Source organism: Oryx dammah, unplaced genomic scaffold, assembly GCF_014754425.2.
Source record: "Oryx dammah isolate SB20612 unplaced genomic scaffold, SCBI_Odam_1.1 HiC_scaffold_29, whole genome shotgun sequence".
Classification (NCBI taxonomy): Eukaryota; Metazoa; Chordata; class Mammalia; order Artiodactyla; family Bovidae; genus Oryx; species Oryx dammah.
This window is the reverse complement of record NW_024070213.1, coordinates 11,477,378-11,497,063: the sequence shown is the minus strand read 5'-3', so window position 1 is coordinate 11,497,063 and position 19,686 is coordinate 11,477,378. Positions and strand designations below refer to the sequence as shown.

Here is a 19,686-nt window from a genome sequence, read left to right as displayed (position 1 = left end):
TGTGTCTTCTGTGTCTGTGTGTGCGCATGTGTGCATGTGTGTACATGTAGTTGTGTGTGCGTCTGTGTGTGTGTGTGTCTGTGTCTGTGTCTTAGGTGTCTGTGTGTATCTGTGTGCATGTGCGTGTGTGTGTCCACGCGCCTCCCCACCCCCATCCTGGTTGCAGGGCTGCAGCTGTGCTTGGGCTCCAGGACTGAGGCACTGAAGGTTGCTTTCTTGCCCTCTGGCTGGGGAGGCTGTCATTCCTCTTTTCCCCACGGGCCTGTTCGTGTGTGCTTCTCCAGATGGTGCTCTCCCGAGAGGTCCGAGTGCTCTGGGAACGGTTCTCAGTGTAAATAAGGTCACCGAGGCTCGGGTGGCTCTGAAGTCGGCCCACCCAGACCAGGCTTTGCGACTGCCTCTGGGCTCCAAGGGGCCCTGGTCTTGACGACTTGGGGCCCAGGACGCACCCACGCCGGCCTCCCTGGGTGATGGGTGTCTTCTCTGCCTTGCTGCACCTTGCCGTCTTTTCCAGCATCATCCGTGGACTCTGGGATGGTTGGTTGGGATGTGGCCAGTGCTGTGAGAGAGTTCGAGGAGCTGGGGGACAACTGGGGACAGCAGGGAGGCAGGCACCTTTGAGGCCTCACGTCAGGAGAGAGCTGTGGCCTGGAGGGTCCTTGTGTCAGAGGGGGTCACGGCTGCTTCCACGGCCCTGAGGGAAGAGGAGGGGCTGATCCCGGAGCTCCAGAAGAGGCTGGCCAAACCAGGGGTCGAGGAAGGAAGGTGGTTTCTCACAGATCAAATCAGCAAACAGGGTCACAGACCCTGCTGGTGAACCTGGTAAACACACGACCCGGCCACATTGGACCTGCTTGGTCCAGGGTGGCTCATCCACCCACCTCCACCCTGGGGGCCCAGGGCTGGTGGCATGCTGGATGCTGCCTAACCAGGGTCACGTCAAATACGAAGGGTGTTCTTGGGGTCAGAACTGCAGGCCCTTCACCCCGAGGCCATGAACCAGGCACAGGGTGCTTGGCTTGTGGCCCCCCTGAGTGCACACATAGGGCGAGTGGACGCAGCATCTCCAGCCTCACTCCACAGCCTCTGCTCTCGTGGGTGATGGGAACACGCACCTGCCTGGTTGTCACGGCGCCCTCGTGCAGCAGGTGCCTCAATGCATCGCGTCCTGTCCTCCAGTCTCTTCCTCTGGGGCCTCCTAAGAAAGGCAGAGGCCTGGCCGAGCAGGGTCTCCCTCGCTCTAAGCTTGGGACCCCCCCACAGTGACGACGGCGGCGAGCATGTGAGGGACGGGGCCCCTGTCTGGAAGGGGTTGGCTCCTCTGGGTCCTTGGTGGAGATGCGGAGTCCGCGTCTACAGAGCACAGGCCGCATGTTGAGGAGAGCTCAGAGGCTGCTCTCCAGGCGAGGAGTGGGGGTGGGGTTCTGATGCCATGGGGACCAGATGGCACGGTGCGGGAGCAGCTGCCACGGAGGAGAAGGTGCAGACCAGCTGGCACCCACACGGACCTGGAGGGCTCCTCTCGGGCCCAGCAGGTGGGTCACGGGCACCTGCCCCTCTGTGATAAAATGCCACCCACCCGCCTCTCCTGCCTGCATAGCCATCAGTAACCTGTCACGATATGCCTTCCTGTAGGGTTCAGAAAAGTCCCAGAGCCCTTGAGGCATCCAGCGTGTGGGGGTCCCATCAGTCAGGTGGCGTGAAACTGGAAACTTCTGTGTGTCACTGGTGTGAGGTGGGAGGACGCGGCTTGGGAAACGGGCAGGAGTGGCAGTCCAGACAGGTAGGGGCTTTCAGGCACTTGAACAGTGCATTAGGTCTGCAAGGGACAGAAAACCAATTCAGATTAGCTTAAGTGAAGTTACCTCAGGAATAAAGCTGGAGAGCTCAGAGGTGGAGCTGGCATCAGGTGTGGCTGGATACAGGAGCCGAGCGGTTGTCAGAGTCTGTCTCCAGGAGGGAGTGTCTCTGGGATCTGAGGCTAACCTGCGCCACGTGCTCATCTCTGAACTGGCCCTTGTCAGGGACAAGGCCGGTGGTGAAGGCAAGAGGGCCAGCTGGGAGCAAAAGTAACTTTGAAGGGCAAACCTAGAAGAGTGAGCCCAAGTTGATTGTGGGAAGGAGGTGTACTGGGCGAGGCACCTCGTGGTCATCTGGGTCCAGCCTGTCCTGAGGAGGGGGAAAGGCCCCAAGGGGCGGCAGCAGCTTCCCTGGAAGAACCCCGTGCAATGATGCAGAGGAGAGGGTTATCGAGCGGGGCCTGCAAGTGATGTCCGTGCCCCTGGCCTGGCTCTGGCCACCATCTCCCAGGCAACTGATGTGGTCTCCAGATGCCAGGCTCTTTGCCCACAGCATCACCCCATTCTCGCAGCGCCTCCTTATCCCGCAGAGCCTAGCCAGTGGCCAGTCTCAAGGTCACACGTTGTCCCAGGGCCTGAACTGGGTCAGTCTCTTGGTGGACCTTGTAGACGTCTCAGGGGAGGTGTCAGTGGGCAGATGGGGGAGAACCCACCAGGCCCGGACCATGTCATGGGGACAGTCTTGGAGCTTTGTGTTGCCTTCAGTCCAGAGCCATGCAGAGGCGTCTAGGCTGGATTCCTCTGGGTCCTGCCCAGGATTTCTGTCCCTCTATCCCCTCCTGGCCACACCCACTACACACAGCGCCATTTCCCAGACGCCAAATGCCACACAGTGAGTCACCCTGGACAAGTGGCTCTCCGCAGTGCACGCTGGGCTGCTCCAGTTTCTGCAGGTCAGGAGTTCAGGAAGGGCTCCCTGGGCAGTTCCGGCTTGGGGTCTTGTGGGGTTGCAGTCAGATGACAGCTGGAGTTGCTGGGGGCTGGACAGGACTCCCCACCCCACATAGGCTGCTGGGCTTCCTCACAGCGTGGTGACCCAGGGCTGGCATTTCTGATTTTCCACTTACCTTAGAAGTCGCCTCTGTGTCACCTCTGCTGAACTTTATAAGCAAAACAATCACAGCAGGCCAACCTATGTCAGGAGGGCGCATAGATCCTATTGTTCAACTGGGGGGACGTCATGGGACCTGCGGTCGTGATTTAAAACCCTCACAGCTGCCAGCACTCCTATCCAACAACACCCGTCGCCAGACAGGTTTGCGGTACCTGGATGTCACCTTGCTTTAGTTCAACCCCTTCATTTATGATTCCTACTTTTATTTTGGAGCTCAGGTGCAGAGATTTGAGTGAATTATATCCTTCAATTCACTGTACATTTGTCAGCATTGACCCATGCAGCGGCTCTCAATCATTCATTCTTTTTTTCCTGTCTCCGTATCCTATTCTTATTTTGCGCCTCACCTTCTCTAGACAACCATTCTATTCTATTCTATTTGTATGTGTGCTTATAAGTATATATTTTAACTACCAAGTGTTGCATAGCATATTTCTCCTTTTCTGCATCCTCTTCTTCTCGCTGTGTTTCTAAGATCCCAAAGTGCTGTAATGCATACATCTCATGTCTTTTCCACTTAAAATGAGGGGAGAGACGTGTCCAGGGTCACACACTCTGGCCTGGGCTGAGCTCGGAGCAGAGCAGACCCAGTGTCACACACTGGTGTTTCCACGGGTCGCCTCTCCAGCGCCTGCAATGGCTTGAAATGAAATTTTTTCAAAATGCTTGCGAGTCTGGGGCCCAATCGCACTGCCAGGGCTCCTGGTCTCCCCCTCAGTGACCACTGTCCCTGTCCTCTCCTGCAGGTCCCAGCTACGGGAGCCCGCGCCCGGCTCACGCCAACATGAATGCCAACGCGGCCGCGGGGCTGGCACCCGAGCACATCCCCACACCGGGGGCTGCTCTGTCCTGGCAGGCCGCCATCGACGCGGCCCGGCAGGCCAAGCTGATGGGCAGTGCTGGCAAGGCGACCATCTCCACGGCCAGCTCCACGCAGCGGAAGCGGCAGCAGTACGGGAAGCCCAAGAAGCAGGGCAGCACAACGGCCACCCGCCCACCCCGCGCCCTGCTCTGCCTGACCCTGAAGAACCCCATCCGGAGGGCCTGCATCAGCATCGTCGAGTGGAAGTATCCTTTGGGCTCAGCTGTGTGGCCTGTGGCGGGTTGTTCTCAGACCACTGGGTCCGTCACTGGGCGTGGTTGGAATGCAGAGTTCTAGGCCCTCCCCAGCCTTGAGTCAGAGCCTCTGGGGATGGGGAAGCTGCCTGTATAGCCAGCTCTGTGGGGATTGTTCTGTACATAAAAGCAGTGTTTAAGGAAACAAGACTAGGGTTGTTTCTCCTCGCTTGCCGGGATGAGCTTGCTCAGGGCTCACTCAGTGCGGGTTGACATGTCACCTCCTCCTGATCTGTGGGCTGGCACAGCCGTGTGACCTCCCCGTGAGGTTGGAGGAGTCCATCAGTGTTCCTTGGGGGGTTGGGACGAAGCGTAGGTGTCTGAGCTCTGCCCGGGCCTGGCTGAACTCTCCAGGTGCAGCTGGGTTGGGAACCACCAGCCTGGGGGTGACGCAGACCCCACGTCTGCACAGAACCCGGTGGGTGCTGGCTGCAGAGGATGAGGCTTTGAAGGGCTGGGCTCTCACGGAGCAATCCTGCCCAAGAATTGTGGGGTCAGGGAGATGGGAAGGCCCTTGAGGGTGATTGCGTGTGCCCCCAACTTTACTGGTGAGGACATGGAGACTGCAGCGTGGCACAGACTAGGACCCTGGAATCAGTGCCAGGCGTTTTCCTAGGAAGAAGCTACTCGGGCAGGCCTGCCATGTCTCCTGGGGTTCAGGGCGGGTGTTAGGTTTCACTGGCGACTTTCCATGGAAAGATTTCTAAGTTTTGGGAGTGGATGAAAGGTATAAGGAGATGACTCGAGAGAGAAGAACATTTCTGTTTAGCAAGAAATGTTTGTTCTGTCAAACCCTGAGCCCCTTAAGTCCCAAATCACTTGAGAGGAGGTGGCCTAAGCCCGGCACAGCTGCAGAACTGGGCAGGGGGTCCCGGGGCTGAGGTGTCCACTGCCTGGGTCAGAGGCTTGGATCTGTGGGTCCCCGTCGGGCTGCTGTCAGCACTGCTTGGTCAGGGCTGTGAAGGGGCAGCTGGGCCATGTGTCCACGGTGGGGCAGGGGGCCTGGAGGAGCTGCACTCGCTCTAACCACACCAGAGATTCAGATCCAGGTGCCCTGAACTCACATCTCCGCTCCCTCTCCCCATGAATCCAGAGTTTAGGAGAAAGGCACTGGTGCGGGGCGGAGGGGGTCGGTTTGCAGGAGGCCAGGAGGAAGCCAACAGTTCAGTGGGGTCCCAAGGGGACCCAACCTGGGCCTAAACTCCTAGCTCACAGTGGGCATCTTCTCTCCACCATGCAACCTTGCTTGCTGGCCTGAGTGGTTTCTGAGCTTTAGTACAAGGTGATGAAAGGATAGCCTGAATTTGGAGGCGGCTGCCATCAGAGCAGGAGACACCTGGACTCAGCTGTCACCCAGCTGTGGGGAGGGGACAGGTTGATATTTGAGGTCTGGCTCTTGTCCTGGTTGCGTGGGGGAGCCCCAGGGCAGATGATGGGGACAAATATGCCCAGCCTGGGCTGAGCGGGGACAGGGCAAGAGGGAGGAGGCCATGTGGGAGGAGCCTGGAAGAGCCGATTTCCTAAAAACACTTAGGGTGGGACTTCCCTGGAGGTCCAGTGGTTAAGACTTCACCTTCCGATGCAGGTGATGCGGGTTCGATCCTTGGTCAGGGAACTAAGATCCCATGTGCCTCCCAGCGAAAAAGACGCAAAACCATAAAGTAGAAGCAATGTGCAACAAATTCAATAAAGACTTGGAAAATGGTCCACCAAAAAAGTTCCCACAAAACTTTAACAACAACGACAATTGCTTGGGATGATTTCAGAGTGGATCAGTGTAGAAGACCTCCTGACAAATTCAGACTTCGGAGCCAGACTTTGTGGTCCGACCCCATCCCACCCCAGCGAGGTGACTCTGGGCAAGTTGACGCATCCTGTCACCTTCTGTGTCTCACTTTCCTCATGTAGAAATGGGGTGACAGCTGCCCACCACACTGCGGTTTGAGCAGGGCGGTCAGAGCAGAGCCTGAGGGGGCAAGCCTTTGGTCAGGATCAGCTCCCAGCCTTCCTCCCACCAGCATCCCAACTCCCCACGCATCCCTGGCCAGCTCAAAGGCAGCAAGATGATGGAAAAGATGAGTCAGGAGCTCTGGTTCAGACCTGACTCTGCTATTTGCCAGCTCGGCCCTGGGAGACGCTGCTTTGTTTTCTGTCTGTCCAGTGGGGAGGCTGGGCACCCTCTGCAGGTCTTCTCAATAGCAAGGTGACACAGAGACTGGCAGTGTTTAGGGGGCACGCTGGGTGAGCGGATGCCCAGCTCTGCCCTCAGAGCCGAGAGGACCCACCCGTCGGCAGCACAGTGTCCAGGGGGCCCTGAACTGCAGGATCACCAATTCCTTCCAGGCCCCAAGTTGCCTGAGAACTCAGATCCTGGGACGTCCATGGCAGAGGAGTGGACAGTGGACTCTGTGGGCAGGGGTCTGGGTTCTGGTCTAGCAGGTCAATGCCTGCTGTGGGTCTTGGGAGTTTCTTAGGCTCCCTGGGCCTCAGGGGTTTGGACCAGGCCATCTCCAAAGCCTCTGTCTGCTTCAGGACTTGCGAGCTCTGCAAGCCCAGGCTTTCTGGAGATGGAGGCGGCCCCTGCCTCCAGGAATGGCTGCCCTCTTTCTCATCCTCCTCTGGTGAGGCTCCACGGACTGGGCTGGAAACTTGGCTGTACTGGGGAGGAGGGAAGATGGGGCTGGAAGAGCATGAGCTGGCCCTTCTTCTGAAGCGCCCCCACCCCCCACCCCATGGCCTTCCATCAGGAGTGCAGGGCAGAAGGTGTATGGTCACACTTGCTCATTTTTGCATCTGCCTGATATTTTGATGCAGAGATCCGGGCACAGGGACCTGCTTGAGGCTTGGGGAGTGAAGCTTGGCTTATCCCCACGCCCTCCAAACCCCAGCACAACCCGCAGCGAGTCAGGAGACCCTGGGACACAGGCCGCCCCACCCCCACCCCCGAAAGCAGGACCTCAGTAGATGGAAGAGACCCCTGCACCCAGCTGCTGTCCACCCCCCACAGAGCTCATGCTGCGCTGCTGCTGGGGTCCAGAGCCCCTGGCCGCCTCCAAGCTCTCTGGAAGCTGTCAGAGAATAAGGAGGGAGGAAGAAAAAGACTCTGAACTTCAACTTAAAAGATTGCAAGTATTATCTCCAAATTTCGCCAAAGAGTCAAAGTCAAGTCTCTGCCTTGAGCCCCACAGGGTCTGCCTGTTTCAAGCCAAGCCTTGTCGGGTCCCCAGGGCAGGCGGGTGAGCCCGCGGGCAGGGCGGCCTGGGAAGGGGTGGGCGGGGGCGAGTCCCGGCTGGAGCAGGCCCCAATCTTTAAAAGCACCCCCGTGCACACATGAGAGAAAATGAAGTCCAGCGCAATCTAAATAAATAAAAGAAGGGAAAAAAGTTTTAGAAATCTGTGTTTACTCTGGCACGCGACTGGCCTCCACTGCTTTTGACATATTAGGAAAAATTTTGGCGGGGCCCCATTAGAAGCACTTAAAAAGGCATATGTTTCTTTTCAGAACACAAGGGGTTTGGAATGTATTGTTTAAACAAAATTCTTATGGATCTCCGATTCATTTAAATATATACATCTATATCTGTGTGTGTTTGTTTCACTGGTGCTTCCCGTGGCATTAATTCCTTAACTCCCTCTCCCCAGGCCATTTGAAATCATTATTTTACTGACTATTTTTGCCAATTGTGTGGCCTTAGCGATCTATATTCCCTTCCCAGAGGACGACTCCAACGCCACGAATTCCAACCTGGTAAGTGCACCGCCGTGTGCCCGCCTCTGCACAAGGGCAGTGGGGGCTAAGCTTGGACCAGGCGGATTCAAGCTGGAACATGCTTGATGTTACAAAAGCCGGCCGAGCTTGGATGTCAAGGTCTCTTTATTCACATCAGCACCTGTCTTATCTCGGCCTGTTGTGAGAAAGACTGCTGCAGTCAGGCAGTTGGGAGCAGGATGCACGCGAGTGTGAGTTCTGGGCAGTGGCCCGTGGGTGCTCTTTCTGGGCAGTGGCCCGTGGGTGCTCTTTCTGGGCAGTGGCCCGTGGGTGCTCTTTCCGGCCGCCCACACCCTGGAAGGGCAGGTGTCTGCTGGAGTGAGCGTGCCTTCTGGATCCTCTGTTTTGTTTGCTCCCAGGGCCGTCATTCCGCTGAGGGGGTTTTGCTCAGGTGATTCGTAGGCTCAGTGCTCGAGAAGTAATTTCTAGGAAGCTTGTAGGAAAGTTTGCTTTTGCAGCCAAGATGGACTATTTAGTTAAGAAGGTTTTATGTTCTTGGGAAAGGCGGCTTTCCATCTGGATGGTCGGAAGGCCAGTGCTGGCAGTTTGGGGTTAGAACGTGTCCATGGAAAAAGCGTGGAGAGTGTTTACTTTGTGCTGAGCCTGAAGTCATCACAAAGCCGTCTGGGCACAGAGGGGGCTGTGGAATGCAGCTGGCCCGACCAGGCGCCTCGGGATCCTGGGCTGCCCGCCGGCTGGGGGGAAGTCCTGCCTCTCCCCTTCCTGCCAGGACTCTGGAGCTTCTCACGTGACCCCACAAAGCGCATCTCCCGGGTCGTTGGCAACTTCCTGTAGTGACGGGACAGTTGGTGGTTGTTTCTGGAAGAAACAGGAGAGAACCAGGCCTCCTTCTCCTGTTGCCAGCCTCTCCTGATATCACGGGGTAATCAATTCTTGTGCTTTTTAATCTTTGACATTTTCCTGGGCCCCTGTAGCTAGTATATCTGATGCCTGTTTGGACTTCGCAGCCTTTGCCTCGTTGTCTCAGGGAGCCTGGGCTGTGTGTGGGGTCAGGCTCCAGAGCTGGCTGGCGAGCTGAGAGATGACATGGCAAGCAGAGCCTCAGCCCAAGTCCACGTGGCCTGCCGAGGTGCGACCTTGTGTCAGCAGGCAAGAACTCTTTGGTGTGTCAAAAGAAACACACCGGGGTGTCCCAGAGGCCCCCAGAAAAAGCAGGGCCTTCCTTGGTGCCACTTCTTCTCCCAGTGTCGTCTCACGTAACCGCACCCCACAACTGACCCCATCCTTCGTGAAACCCTACAGCCTCTCAGTTAATCTGCAACTTAGAAAAAGACTCTGAGGCCTGTTTGGCAGCCAGTGACGCTTTGGGTCGATTCTGGGCCAAGGCTCAGAGGAGGTTGTTATCATCTTAGGTCCCAGGGATGGCCCCTTGCCCAGAGTCCACGAGGGTGGGGGGTGTACAGGTGGGCGCTCTGAGTGGCTGAGTGCTGCTGGCCCCTCCTCACGCTGGGCTGGAGAGCAAGCGGTCCCAGGATGTCCTCTGGGCTGGAGCGGAGGGACCGTGGTTTTAAAATCACTCCACAGGGTGATGGACAAGCTCTGAAACTAGGCAGTGGTGATGGTCACACAACTGTATATAAGTTGTACCCTCATAATGGGCAGATTTCCTGTTACGTAAGTTGTACCTCAGTAAAACTGTGAGTACAGGGTGACCCCCACAAGCCCAAGCTAGTCCAGGCTGCACCACCAGTCCATCTTCCGTCTTCCCCCATGAGGGTGAGCCCATGTGCTGGAGGGGAGGTGGTAGGGAGCAGCCAGGACTTGGGGGACCTTACACTAGGAATCGGGGTACACCAGAGAATGTGGGGGCTGAGAGGGGGTTCTTGTTGCTAAGGCAGTTGCTGCCTCTCTAAAGCTCTGGGTTAAAGTAGGGAAATGTGCTTGGATGATGGAGAGTTTCCTCCAGCCTAAATATATATACAGACACACACACACACTTATACACAGATACACACAGTCACACATATACACAGATATACTCACAGACACATACAGACACAGAGACACACATATACACACATATATGTAGACACAGTTAGACATATACATCATATACACAGTTAGACATATACATCATATACACAGACACAGGCACATATACACCCAGTCACACTATACACAGATACTCACAACCACACATATATAGACACAGACACACATACATGTATACATGCCATCACACAGATACACACATAGACACATAACAGATGCATGCATCTACACAGAGACACACATACATGTACACAGACACACAGAGACACCTACACAGACACACATTTTGAAAATCCCTCTCATTGGGTGAGAGGGTGTCAAGAGATGCCTTCAGCCGGGAGAAGGTCAGCTTTAACGGGATGAGGGGCAGTGACCGAGGAACCTGTGGACGGAGCAGGAGGAGACTGCAGCGGGCAGGTGTCAGGCGGGACTCCAGAGACACCTCCTGCTGGAGGAGGCGGGGAGGACTAAAGGAGCCCCAGGCCTGGCTCTGAGCATCTGTGGCAGGTGCAGGGGAGGCGTGGGGCAGGTGGACAGGAGGAGGTTCCGCCTGAAAGTGGGAGGGAGATGGTGAGAGCCGAGAGATTTCCAGGCTCGAGAAAGAGAGATTTAAACCCCCTGGAGATGGCGGGGGGTGGTTCACACTCACCTGGCTGGCAGCTTCAGGCCAACAGTGTGGAGAGCAGGCTGGGGCGCCGGGCGGAGCAGGGGCCTTGGGTCATGTCTGTAGCCTCTGGAACCCAAGCAGGGCTGCGTGGGGCTCTTTGTGGAGCTTTGAGGACCACAGCTGTCCCCTTGTCCCTCCAGGATGCGGCCCCCAAATCACTGAAGGGCCCCTGAAAGGAAGCTTGACCACCTCCCGTGACTCCCATGGCTTTTTTAGAACAAGAAACTGCAGTCACAGAGTCCTGCTAGACGGAGGCGATACTGCACCCACAGCAGAGGCCCCGGCACCTCAGAGCCTGTGATCCCCTTGGGTGGGGTGGGGAGCAGTGACAGTGTGAGCCCGCAAGACTCAGAGTCCATGGGTTTAACTCGCCCCCTGGCACCCCTGCTGATGGGTGTCACAGGCTGCTCTTTGGGAAAAGTGACCCAAATGTTTACCCTCTTGCAAGTGGGGCCCCGTCACCTTGCCCTCTCCCCATGGCTGCCCAGAGATGTGTCCTCTGTCGGGTCCAAGAATAACTCGCTTAGCAGAGACCCTCACCGTCCAGGAGGCGGGGGTCCCCCAGACCATGACGGCCCACAGCCGCCCTCCTGCTCTCGACTTCCTTCCTTCCTTCTGCCCAGCTCCTTCCCCTGCAACCTGCTTGATACAACCCCCGTTTATTTTCCTAGCACTTTGCTTTTTTTCTCTCTCCAGGAGATGAAAAGTGTTTCAGTATGGAATTTTTTAAAGGTCTTTTTCTCATTATTTATGTAAAAGTCTGTTTGTTTTATGCTCCATCTAACATACACCATTGCGCCCAAATCCGTCATCTTTGTTATCTTTTCCTGGTGCTAGTGGAGCAGAAGGAAACGTGAATGGGCCCGTGACACGGCGCTTCTTTCCGCATTATTCACAGCCTTGTTGCTGGCAGTGCCACCTGCCAGGCAGAGCATCCTGTAGGAAGAGTGTGTGAACCCCCCCCCCATGCCCTCGCCGGTGGCCGCTGCCCTGCAGGGAAATCGGACGAGGTCTCTTGAGCTCTGTTGCTGACAGGGTAGACTCATCGCGTGTGGAAAACTCCCAGCTCCCAACAGAGCCTGAAGTTGGCTCAGACTTGGATTGGGTTGGAATATTAAGAGAATATATTTGGTGTCTGACCTTGTGCAGACAACAGGGCTGTGTTGGGCTTTCTGAAGCCAGAACCAGGTAGTTCCAGAGGGGCAAGGGGCAGAGGAGAGGCCAGAGGAGAGACATGGGGGCTGGAGCGGGAGGAATGAGCTCAGCAGAAGGGTCCAAGTATTGGGGAGAAGGCGGGACTTTCCAGTTTCTCATTTATGCTGTGAGATGGGGTGGCCCCAGCTGGTTGTAAGGATGGTGAGTCCAGGCCTGGGGGCCATCAGGGTGCCAGCAGAGGCTGTGTGTGCTGGTCAGAGAGCTCACAGCCCGAGCCTGGGGACCCTCTGTCTGGTCCTGGATGCAGGTCCCACAGGGCCCTTTGGGAGAGCTTTTGTGGGCGAGGAGAGACACAGGCTCTTGGTTTCTGGAACCCTCACCCATGGAGGGTATCTGGGCTGCCCACTCGCGGGTCTCATCACACAGGGAGAGAGGCAGAGAGGCCCCCTGGCTAAAGAAGGGTCCCTGAGGGACAGCCCCCCACCACAACTCACCCTGCAGGGACCATGTTTGGAACAACCCTGAGCCTGTGGGCTGAGGACACCCCATGGCCTGTATTTAGGATGCGTCAGGGTGCGTGTTTGGGAAGCAAGCAGAGATGTGGGCTCAGGCCCTGGTCCTCCTGCAGTGAGCTTGGCCTTTTTGCACCGTCAGGTCTGCTGGAAGGCGAGACGTTCTGGGGCCCCTGAACGCATCCTGGTAGATCAGAGTCAGGGCCGGCGTGTGGTCCCCAGGCGTGGGAAACCCACGGACAGGTGATGGCAGGTGGCCTGCATTGCAGGTGGTCCTGTCTGTGGGTGCTCAAGGTGGGGGTGTGGACGGGGTGGCTTGGGGCTCAGCCCAGCTCCTAACCAGGGCCTCGGGGAGACGCTTCACTGAGGCAACCCACCCCCCAACCCCAGCCCTGCCCTGGGGTCTGCTGAGTTGGTCTGGGCGGGATCCGGTGCAGCTACAGCCTGTGAGCCATTCTGGAGCCAGGCCTGCAGCACTGACCCGGGGAGAGAGGAGCTGACCCGGGTGAGGGGCAGGGGGGTGCTCCCCTCAGTCACTGAACCTTTCTGTTTGTGTCTCTTCCGGCAGGTGGGGCCGGGAGACCTGCTTAGTCATAACCATTCCCTTTTCCAGTGACCAGCAGGCGCCAGTGCTCCGCAAACACTGCTTCTAATCCCCACTACAGTAAACGGTCACGTCTGTTTACTTGTTTACTTCAGGGTGGAGAATTCATCCCAGGAAGCTGCTCTGTCCCCAGTGCCTTGGGCAAGGACCGGCACCCGCCAGGCTCTTGATAAATATTTGTTGAGTGAGTGGACGGGGAGTGGACGGAGCCTGCCAGATGGTGTCCCTTTAGTTCAGAGAAGTGAAGTGACTGGTGAGAGGGGGCCAAGTGTCACGTGGACTCACGTGTGGGGGTTGGTGGCCCCTGTTCCCCTGAACGTGCATGACTGTGAGCATAGGAGGGGGTGGGAAGAATCCTTGGAGATAAAGCACCTGTCCCCACACCTCACCTTGCCCGTGGCAGCATTAACTGGTGTTTTAAAAAATCAACTTGGTTCTGTTGCAAAATAAAAATGGTAAATTCTGGGGTAAGCTGGGTTGCACAGATGACGGTCGTAGGACGTGGCATCTCTAACTCAGTAGTAATGTCTTTTTGTTCCATGTGCAGATACCAAAGTGTTGTGTGGGTCAGGGTGATTTGGGCATCGCAGTGACCCTGTGAGGCCACCTGTCATCCCATTTCACAGATGAGGACACTGGCTCTCAGACAAGGGACATGGTCTGCCCTGGAAATGCGAGCATCATGGCGTGGATGCACACACGTGTCCTTAACCATCAGGAGACAGCTGCCTCGTGTGCTCATCAGGCAGGGGGTTCCCTGGACCAGGCAGAGGGTGCCACCCCACCTCCCATCACAAATGGTGTGGGTTTAGAAACACCTACAGTGCAGCAAGCTTGTCCTGAGAACTATGCCCTCGGGAGAGAGGCTGGGCCATGCCGGGAGGCCCAGGGCGGCTGCCCTGGGGACCAGGCATCTCCAGTGGTGGTGAGTGCTCCTGGACGGAGCCCTGAGTGTGGGGGCTCCTCCTCCCCACAGTTTCAGAGACAGGCATTGCCTGCTGCCCACTTGCCAGCGGCCGAAGCTTTGAAGTCTAAGCGTGTGACACCCCTTGCCCCATTTTTATCCACCTGTGTTCATTCGGGGGGAAAACGCTCCCTATGTACACTCACACTCTATGTGATGGATACCCTTCCTGCACCAAGCTCTTGTTAATTTAAACATATTTGAGGAAAGCCTTTCTCGAATACAAAATCCAAACCCCTGGATCCTTCAAAGGAAATTCTGAACTGGTTGCGTCGTTTCTTGGGACTGTGGTGCCCCTGGACGTGTCAAGGGTTGAGCCTACTATCAGGCTGTTGGGAGGGTGGGGGACTCTCTGGGTCCCTGCAGCTGGGGTCTGGAACAGCCCCATGGGATTCCTAGGGACCCCGGCAGCTGCAGGCGCCTGTCTGCTGGGCGCTGGCCCTCACTGTAGGCTGCCCACCCCATGGGCTTGGCACTGGGTCAGCAGGTCCCACGGTGTGTGCGTGGGAGGAGCTCATTGTGATAAAGTGCCTTCCCGTAATTTGTTGGCCTGATAACCTTGATCCTGGCTTCTTAGGAGCCTTGCTCCTAGTTGCCCCTGGGGGGCAGGGGCAGTGAGGGGCTGAAGGTAGGCACCTGAGATTCTAAGATGATTAACAAAGGCCCTGAAAGCAGTGATGTGTGTGAACTGGGGTGGAAAACCGATAGAAGAGGTTTTCCTGGAGAAACTGCTCTTGAGTGAAACCTGAAGCCTGTGGGGAGCCGGCTAGCCTGATGGTGGGAGGAGGACGATTCCGAGTCAGAAGAGGAGACAGGACTCCACACAGAAGGTACAGCTCTGACATGTGAACACAGCTTCCCAGAGCCCAGTCTAGGACCATTCTTGGGGTGATGGGAATTCATTCACCAAAAATTCTTACTGGGCGCCTGCTATATACGGCACAGCCCCACTTAAGGCAGATGCCCTCGCGAGGCATCATTTTAAGGGAGAGAGGTAAGAGCACCTAATTAAAAAATGAATTATTCAATTGTAATTGGCCTCTAAAATATTGATGTTTGGGTATGAGACCATGTTTGTTGTAAGTTAATATTTTACTTATGCTACTAAAAGAACAAAGCCCAAACTAATGATTGCTCACTGGCCTGGAAGGAAGGACTATACCACAAAATCTCTTAAATCGTGATTGAAAAAAAATGTTCTAGGGTCGATGGTGGGATTTTTTTAATCCTGCTGAAATTTAACCCCTAAATCACAGAACTTGAGGCTTGCAGCATCAGACGGATGAGGGGTGAGGAGGAAGAGACAGGTGTGGCTGCTAGAAGAATGGTCACACCTGTGCTCAGGTACAAGGAGGGGCTTCCTGGAGGTCAGAGCTGGGCAGATTCTGAGCAGACCTCTCTGCCACTTTGTGGAAACTGTTCAGCAGGAAACTCAATTATACGCAAAAAGTTTCTGCATTTTCAGGGTGCCTTACTTTTGGGAAGATGCTATCTGATGTCATTTCTTACCTCTCAGGACAATTTGAAATCCACAGGTGCCAACGTCATCTTTTTCTCCCTGTAGCTAGGCATTTTTAGTAAATGTTAATGTTTGTAACCAAAAAAAAAAAAATTCATAGTCATTTTATCCTTCTGTAATCAGGAGGATTACTGCCCGAATTATTTTTCAATGGGAGTGTGCATTATTTCAGCAAACACCGGGAGATAGTAGAGGAGAGGGAAGCCTAGTGTGCTGCAGTCCATGGAGCCAAAAAGAGTCGGATGCGACTGAGCGACTGAACGCCAACAACATGCATTATTTGTTTATTTTTTGGCCACACCATGCACCATGTGGGGTCTAGTTCCCTGACCAGGCATGGAACCCAGGCATCGTGCGTTGGGACTGCGGCTCTTAACCAGTGGACCACCAGGGAAGTCCCTCCGAATAATTGTTTTCTTTCCTTGTCTCCAAGGTAGGCATCTTGAGTTGGACCTTTTGGAGAAAAATAATGAAACTTTTTGTCTACTCTGGTGGCCTTTGCTTATGTTAGAGCTGTTTCATCTCAAGTGTCTGTAATTCTGTAAATCGAGTCGGCTTCTCTCAAACGTGCAGGTGAGCCTGTCATCCTTGGGGCGGGAAATCCAGATCTGGGCCCTGCAGACTTGGCTTTCTTGGTGCCTGGCCTCCACTGAGCTTCTGTGTTGTGAACGCTTCCCAGAAACATTGCCTCTTTGTGGCGAGCGTTCGGTCATTGCCATTGGCTTGTTGCTGAGAAGACCGGAAGGTGAGATGGTGGAGAGAAAAGTGGAAGGGGGCTCAGGGTTCCCAGAAGAAATGGGAAGGGAGCAGAGCTGAGGAGAGAAGCCACGTCTCAGGACAGAGGCGTCTAAAGGAAGCTGTGAAAGCACCGTGGCTGGCCAGCAAGAGAGGAGACGCGGGTTACAGAGTGAAGGGAGACGTCGACCGCCTTCCCAGGCCTTCTGGAGGCGTCTGTGGGACTTCCCTGGTGGCTCAGATGGTAAAGAATCTGCCCCCAATGTGGAAACCCTGGGGCGGGGTTTGCAGAATCAAAGAATCAGACCCTCAGTGTTGGATTCCTGGGTCGGGAAGATCCCCTGGAGGAGGGAATGGCAACGCACTCCAGTATTCTTGCCTGGGAAATCCCATGGACAGAGAAGCCTGGTGGGCTACGGTCCATGGGGTCACAAAGAGTCAGACATGACTGAGCGACTAACACTTTCGCTTTTTTTCCACTTTGAGTAATTATACAGGCAGCAGGCTTCTCCCAGGTGAGTCACTGTGAAAAATTCACCCTGAACAGCCAGGCTTCCATGTTCTCGATTCCCAGGCCTCAGATTACTGTATCAGTTGTGCGGGATCCCCTTGGAAAGAAGATGCCCCAGCACACGTGGGCACAGTTTGGAGGATGCTGGGGAGAGGTACATTTGTGCAGCTCCTAGGGCTTTTTGTTGTTTTTGTTGTTGTTGTTCACATGCCTGCCTACACTTACACACACACTTATATGAAGCCTGTCGAATTTTTCAAAACTTTCCAGAGGAATTAGCATCATAAAATCGTAAAAGAAATCTCCGAAGGGCCTTTAGAGCTGAGAGAGGAGGGAGGCCGCCCACATACATCACGCTGACAGAAACCCATCACCCTCACAGCCCCGGAGATCTTGGGGAAATCTCTCATGAAATGAACTGCCTGCTGCCCGACAGCCTCTAGGAAGCATCAGCTCTGCCTTCGTCCTAAAATATTGTATTGAAAGGACCTGCCACGGAGACGCTGATCCCGCTTACGGGCACTGGGACTCAAGTGTCATCTAGCCGCTGCTCTCGTATTAGCCCCTCCATTCCTGTAGGCGTGTTTACCCAGACTCTCCACGGCCAGGCCAGGGCTCTGCTTTTCAGGGATGTATTCCAGTCTCTGTGTTCTGAGTCACATCTCCCTTTAATCAGACTAACAATGGGCACCACTGTTGTAATTCTGGAACAGGTGTCCTGTCCTAGGGACTCAGATCTTGACCACGACTCTACAGCTCTGTAGTGTCCAGCTCTTGTGTGCAAACAGTGAAGCGGATTCAGAGGCAAGATGACCAAGCCAGGGCCACCCCGGGGAGGATGCGGTGAAGCGAGGGTGTGAGGCATGCTCCATGTGACTCTGAGTGCTTGTTCTCTCCAGTGTGCGAAGGGTTTGCCACCACCTCCCCCCAGATGTGTTCCCAAAGGAGCCTGAAAGGGGAGAGGGTGTGGGTCTGAGCCCAGCAGTGACTCTCCCTGCCCTTGGTTGCAGGGCAGCCGTGTCCGTGGGGCTCAGAGCTTGGCCCCCATCTGGACCAACCCTGAAGCTTGTTCTTGGCCTCTCCAGGGGAGAGGCCACAGGGCAGTTGCTTTTCTGGGGTCCTCTGGGGGGTGGTGATTCAAGTCTGGAAGGGTGCGGTCTCGGCATCCACCTGAGCAGCGGCAGAATGATGTTTGGGGCTTGTGTGGAATAAACTCAGCAACTGATATGTTTGCTGGATGTTCGAGCGTCTGAGGCTGAGGAGGAAAGGGTGGCTCTGGGCTGTGTGGGGACTGTGTACTTTGTTCTCCGGACCCTGCAGAAGCACTCAGAGGGACATGCACGTTCAGACACCTATGGGCTGGGGACCATCCGTCCCAGGCTCTCGGCCAGGAGAGAGGAGACAGCCCTGGTGAACACATGGAAAGTCACAGTCCTTTCTCCTGGACCTGCTTAGAAAGCCCAAAATGCATTTAACGTTTCCATTGTAAGACTTCTCTCTGCTGATGGCATTTGGAAAGCTGGCCTCTAGGAAAAGCCCAGCGTAGAAATCTCCTGGGAGCAGCGAGCAGACTGTTGCCTTTTCCTGACTTCCAACAAGATCTTAATTTTTCCTGACTGTTTATGCACCTACCACCACATCAGAAAGCTTCTGGGATCAGGGCTGCTCTTGGGGAGGAGGAGTGGCCCAAGGGGCAGGAGCAGAGGCTGGTGTCTGCTGAGAGCAGCAGGTAGGGCCTGGACTTGGGAGGCTGAGCCCCCAAGGCGTGGCAGGTCCAGGCTGGGGCATGGTGGGTCCAGGCAGGTCCAGGCTCTGGTCTGGGAGCCTGATGGGTTTCCTTGATCTTGTCACAAAGCCTTTCACTGTTGGTGATGCACTTTGAGTTCACTCTCGGGAGAATGGCTTGGGAGAGCAGTGGTAACTGCTCCCCCAGGGCAGGTGCCAAGGGCCTGAGGCAGCCTTGTCTTAATGTCTCAACATTGGTTTTGGTTTGGCTCTCACACCTGAGTTCACTGTTGGTCTGTCTTGAATGATGAAGGGGTTGGAGGGGTAGGAACCGACTCAGACTCCACTGGGTTCCATTGAACCCACGTGCTCTGTTCAGAGCAGACTCTACAGGTGGTGTGGCAGGAATCAAGTTTATGGATCAGTGGAACTAAAAGAAAAACTGGAAGCTTATCACGTCGAATTCCCTGACTTTATAAGGAAACTGAGGCTAAGTAAGATTTTGCTCAGGTCTAAATGACATGGAAGTCACCTGTCCCGTAACCAGCGCTGGGTCCCACGGCCCTCCATGTTGGGTGACTGGAGGGCTGTGGTCCACCTGCATCCTCTCAGTGTCGGGAAGTGAGACATATCAACCCTGGAGGAAGATGAAGCCGTGGGGGGTTAGTTCCAGAGAAAACAGTTTTGGGGTCCACCCACCACACCTGGTTCACGTGGCCCAGGCCAGCAGAGTGAAGGGCGGAAGGTAGCCTCACTACTCATCTGAATTTGGTCATAGATTTCCATGTCTTATGAGTCAACCAAGGACTCGTCCCCCTTCATGCTATCTGCGTCGGCTGGCCCTGAAATGCCCTCTGGCCGCCTGCCTAATGACAGGCCCTCGTTCCAGGGAGTGGTGAGCCCCAGCACGGCTGTGGGGAGGCACTCTGCCTGTGAGACTCTCCAGTTTAGGATGGAGGCTCCTCTTGAAAAAATTGAGGTGAAACATTAAAAAAAAAAAAACACCCTTTTACCCATTTTGGAGCGTATGTATGTACCATGTTGCCTGGGTGGCTGTAAGGACACTCACACAGTCATGTGACCGTCACCACCCTGGTCTCCAGGACTCTGCCATCTCCCCAAATGGACACTCTCTCCCCATAAGCACGGCCCCTCCCCTCCCCCAGGCCTGGCCCCCACCTCCCACTGTCTGTCTGTGGTTCCTCAGAATGGAATCACTAACCCCCTGCGGCTTCATCTTGTGTCTGGAGGCCCCCAACTAAGGTGGGAGGAGGTGGATGGATGCCCTGCCAGGAAGGGCCAGGGACTGTGTTCTCTGGGGATGTGAAGGCTTCAGGCTGTGGCTCTGCTTCCCCCCCAGGGTGGGGTACAGCCCATGCTGGACTGTCCCCCCTCCTGGGGCAGGGGTGGGGTGCAGCCCGTG

At 55.5% G+C, this 19,686-nt stretch overlaps 1 protein-coding gene across 4 annotated transcripts in view; it reads left to right on the top strand.

Annotated features, from left to right (window-relative positions):
- Positions 1–19,686, top strand: part of CACNA1C (calcium voltage-gated channel subunit alpha1 C) — a 392,177-nt gene that overhangs the window by 46,105 nt on the left and 326,386 nt on the right. For all 4 annotated transcript variants that reach the window (XM_040233654.1, XM_040233652.1, XM_040233653.1 and 1 more), the window contains exons 2-3: positions 3,720–4,041; positions 7,732–7,837. In XM_040233654.1, the coding sequence (XP_040089588.1) occupies positions 3,720–4,041; positions 7,732–7,837 (428 nt within the window). The remainder of the gene's footprint in view (positions 1–3,719; positions 4,042–7,731; positions 7,838–19,686) is intronic.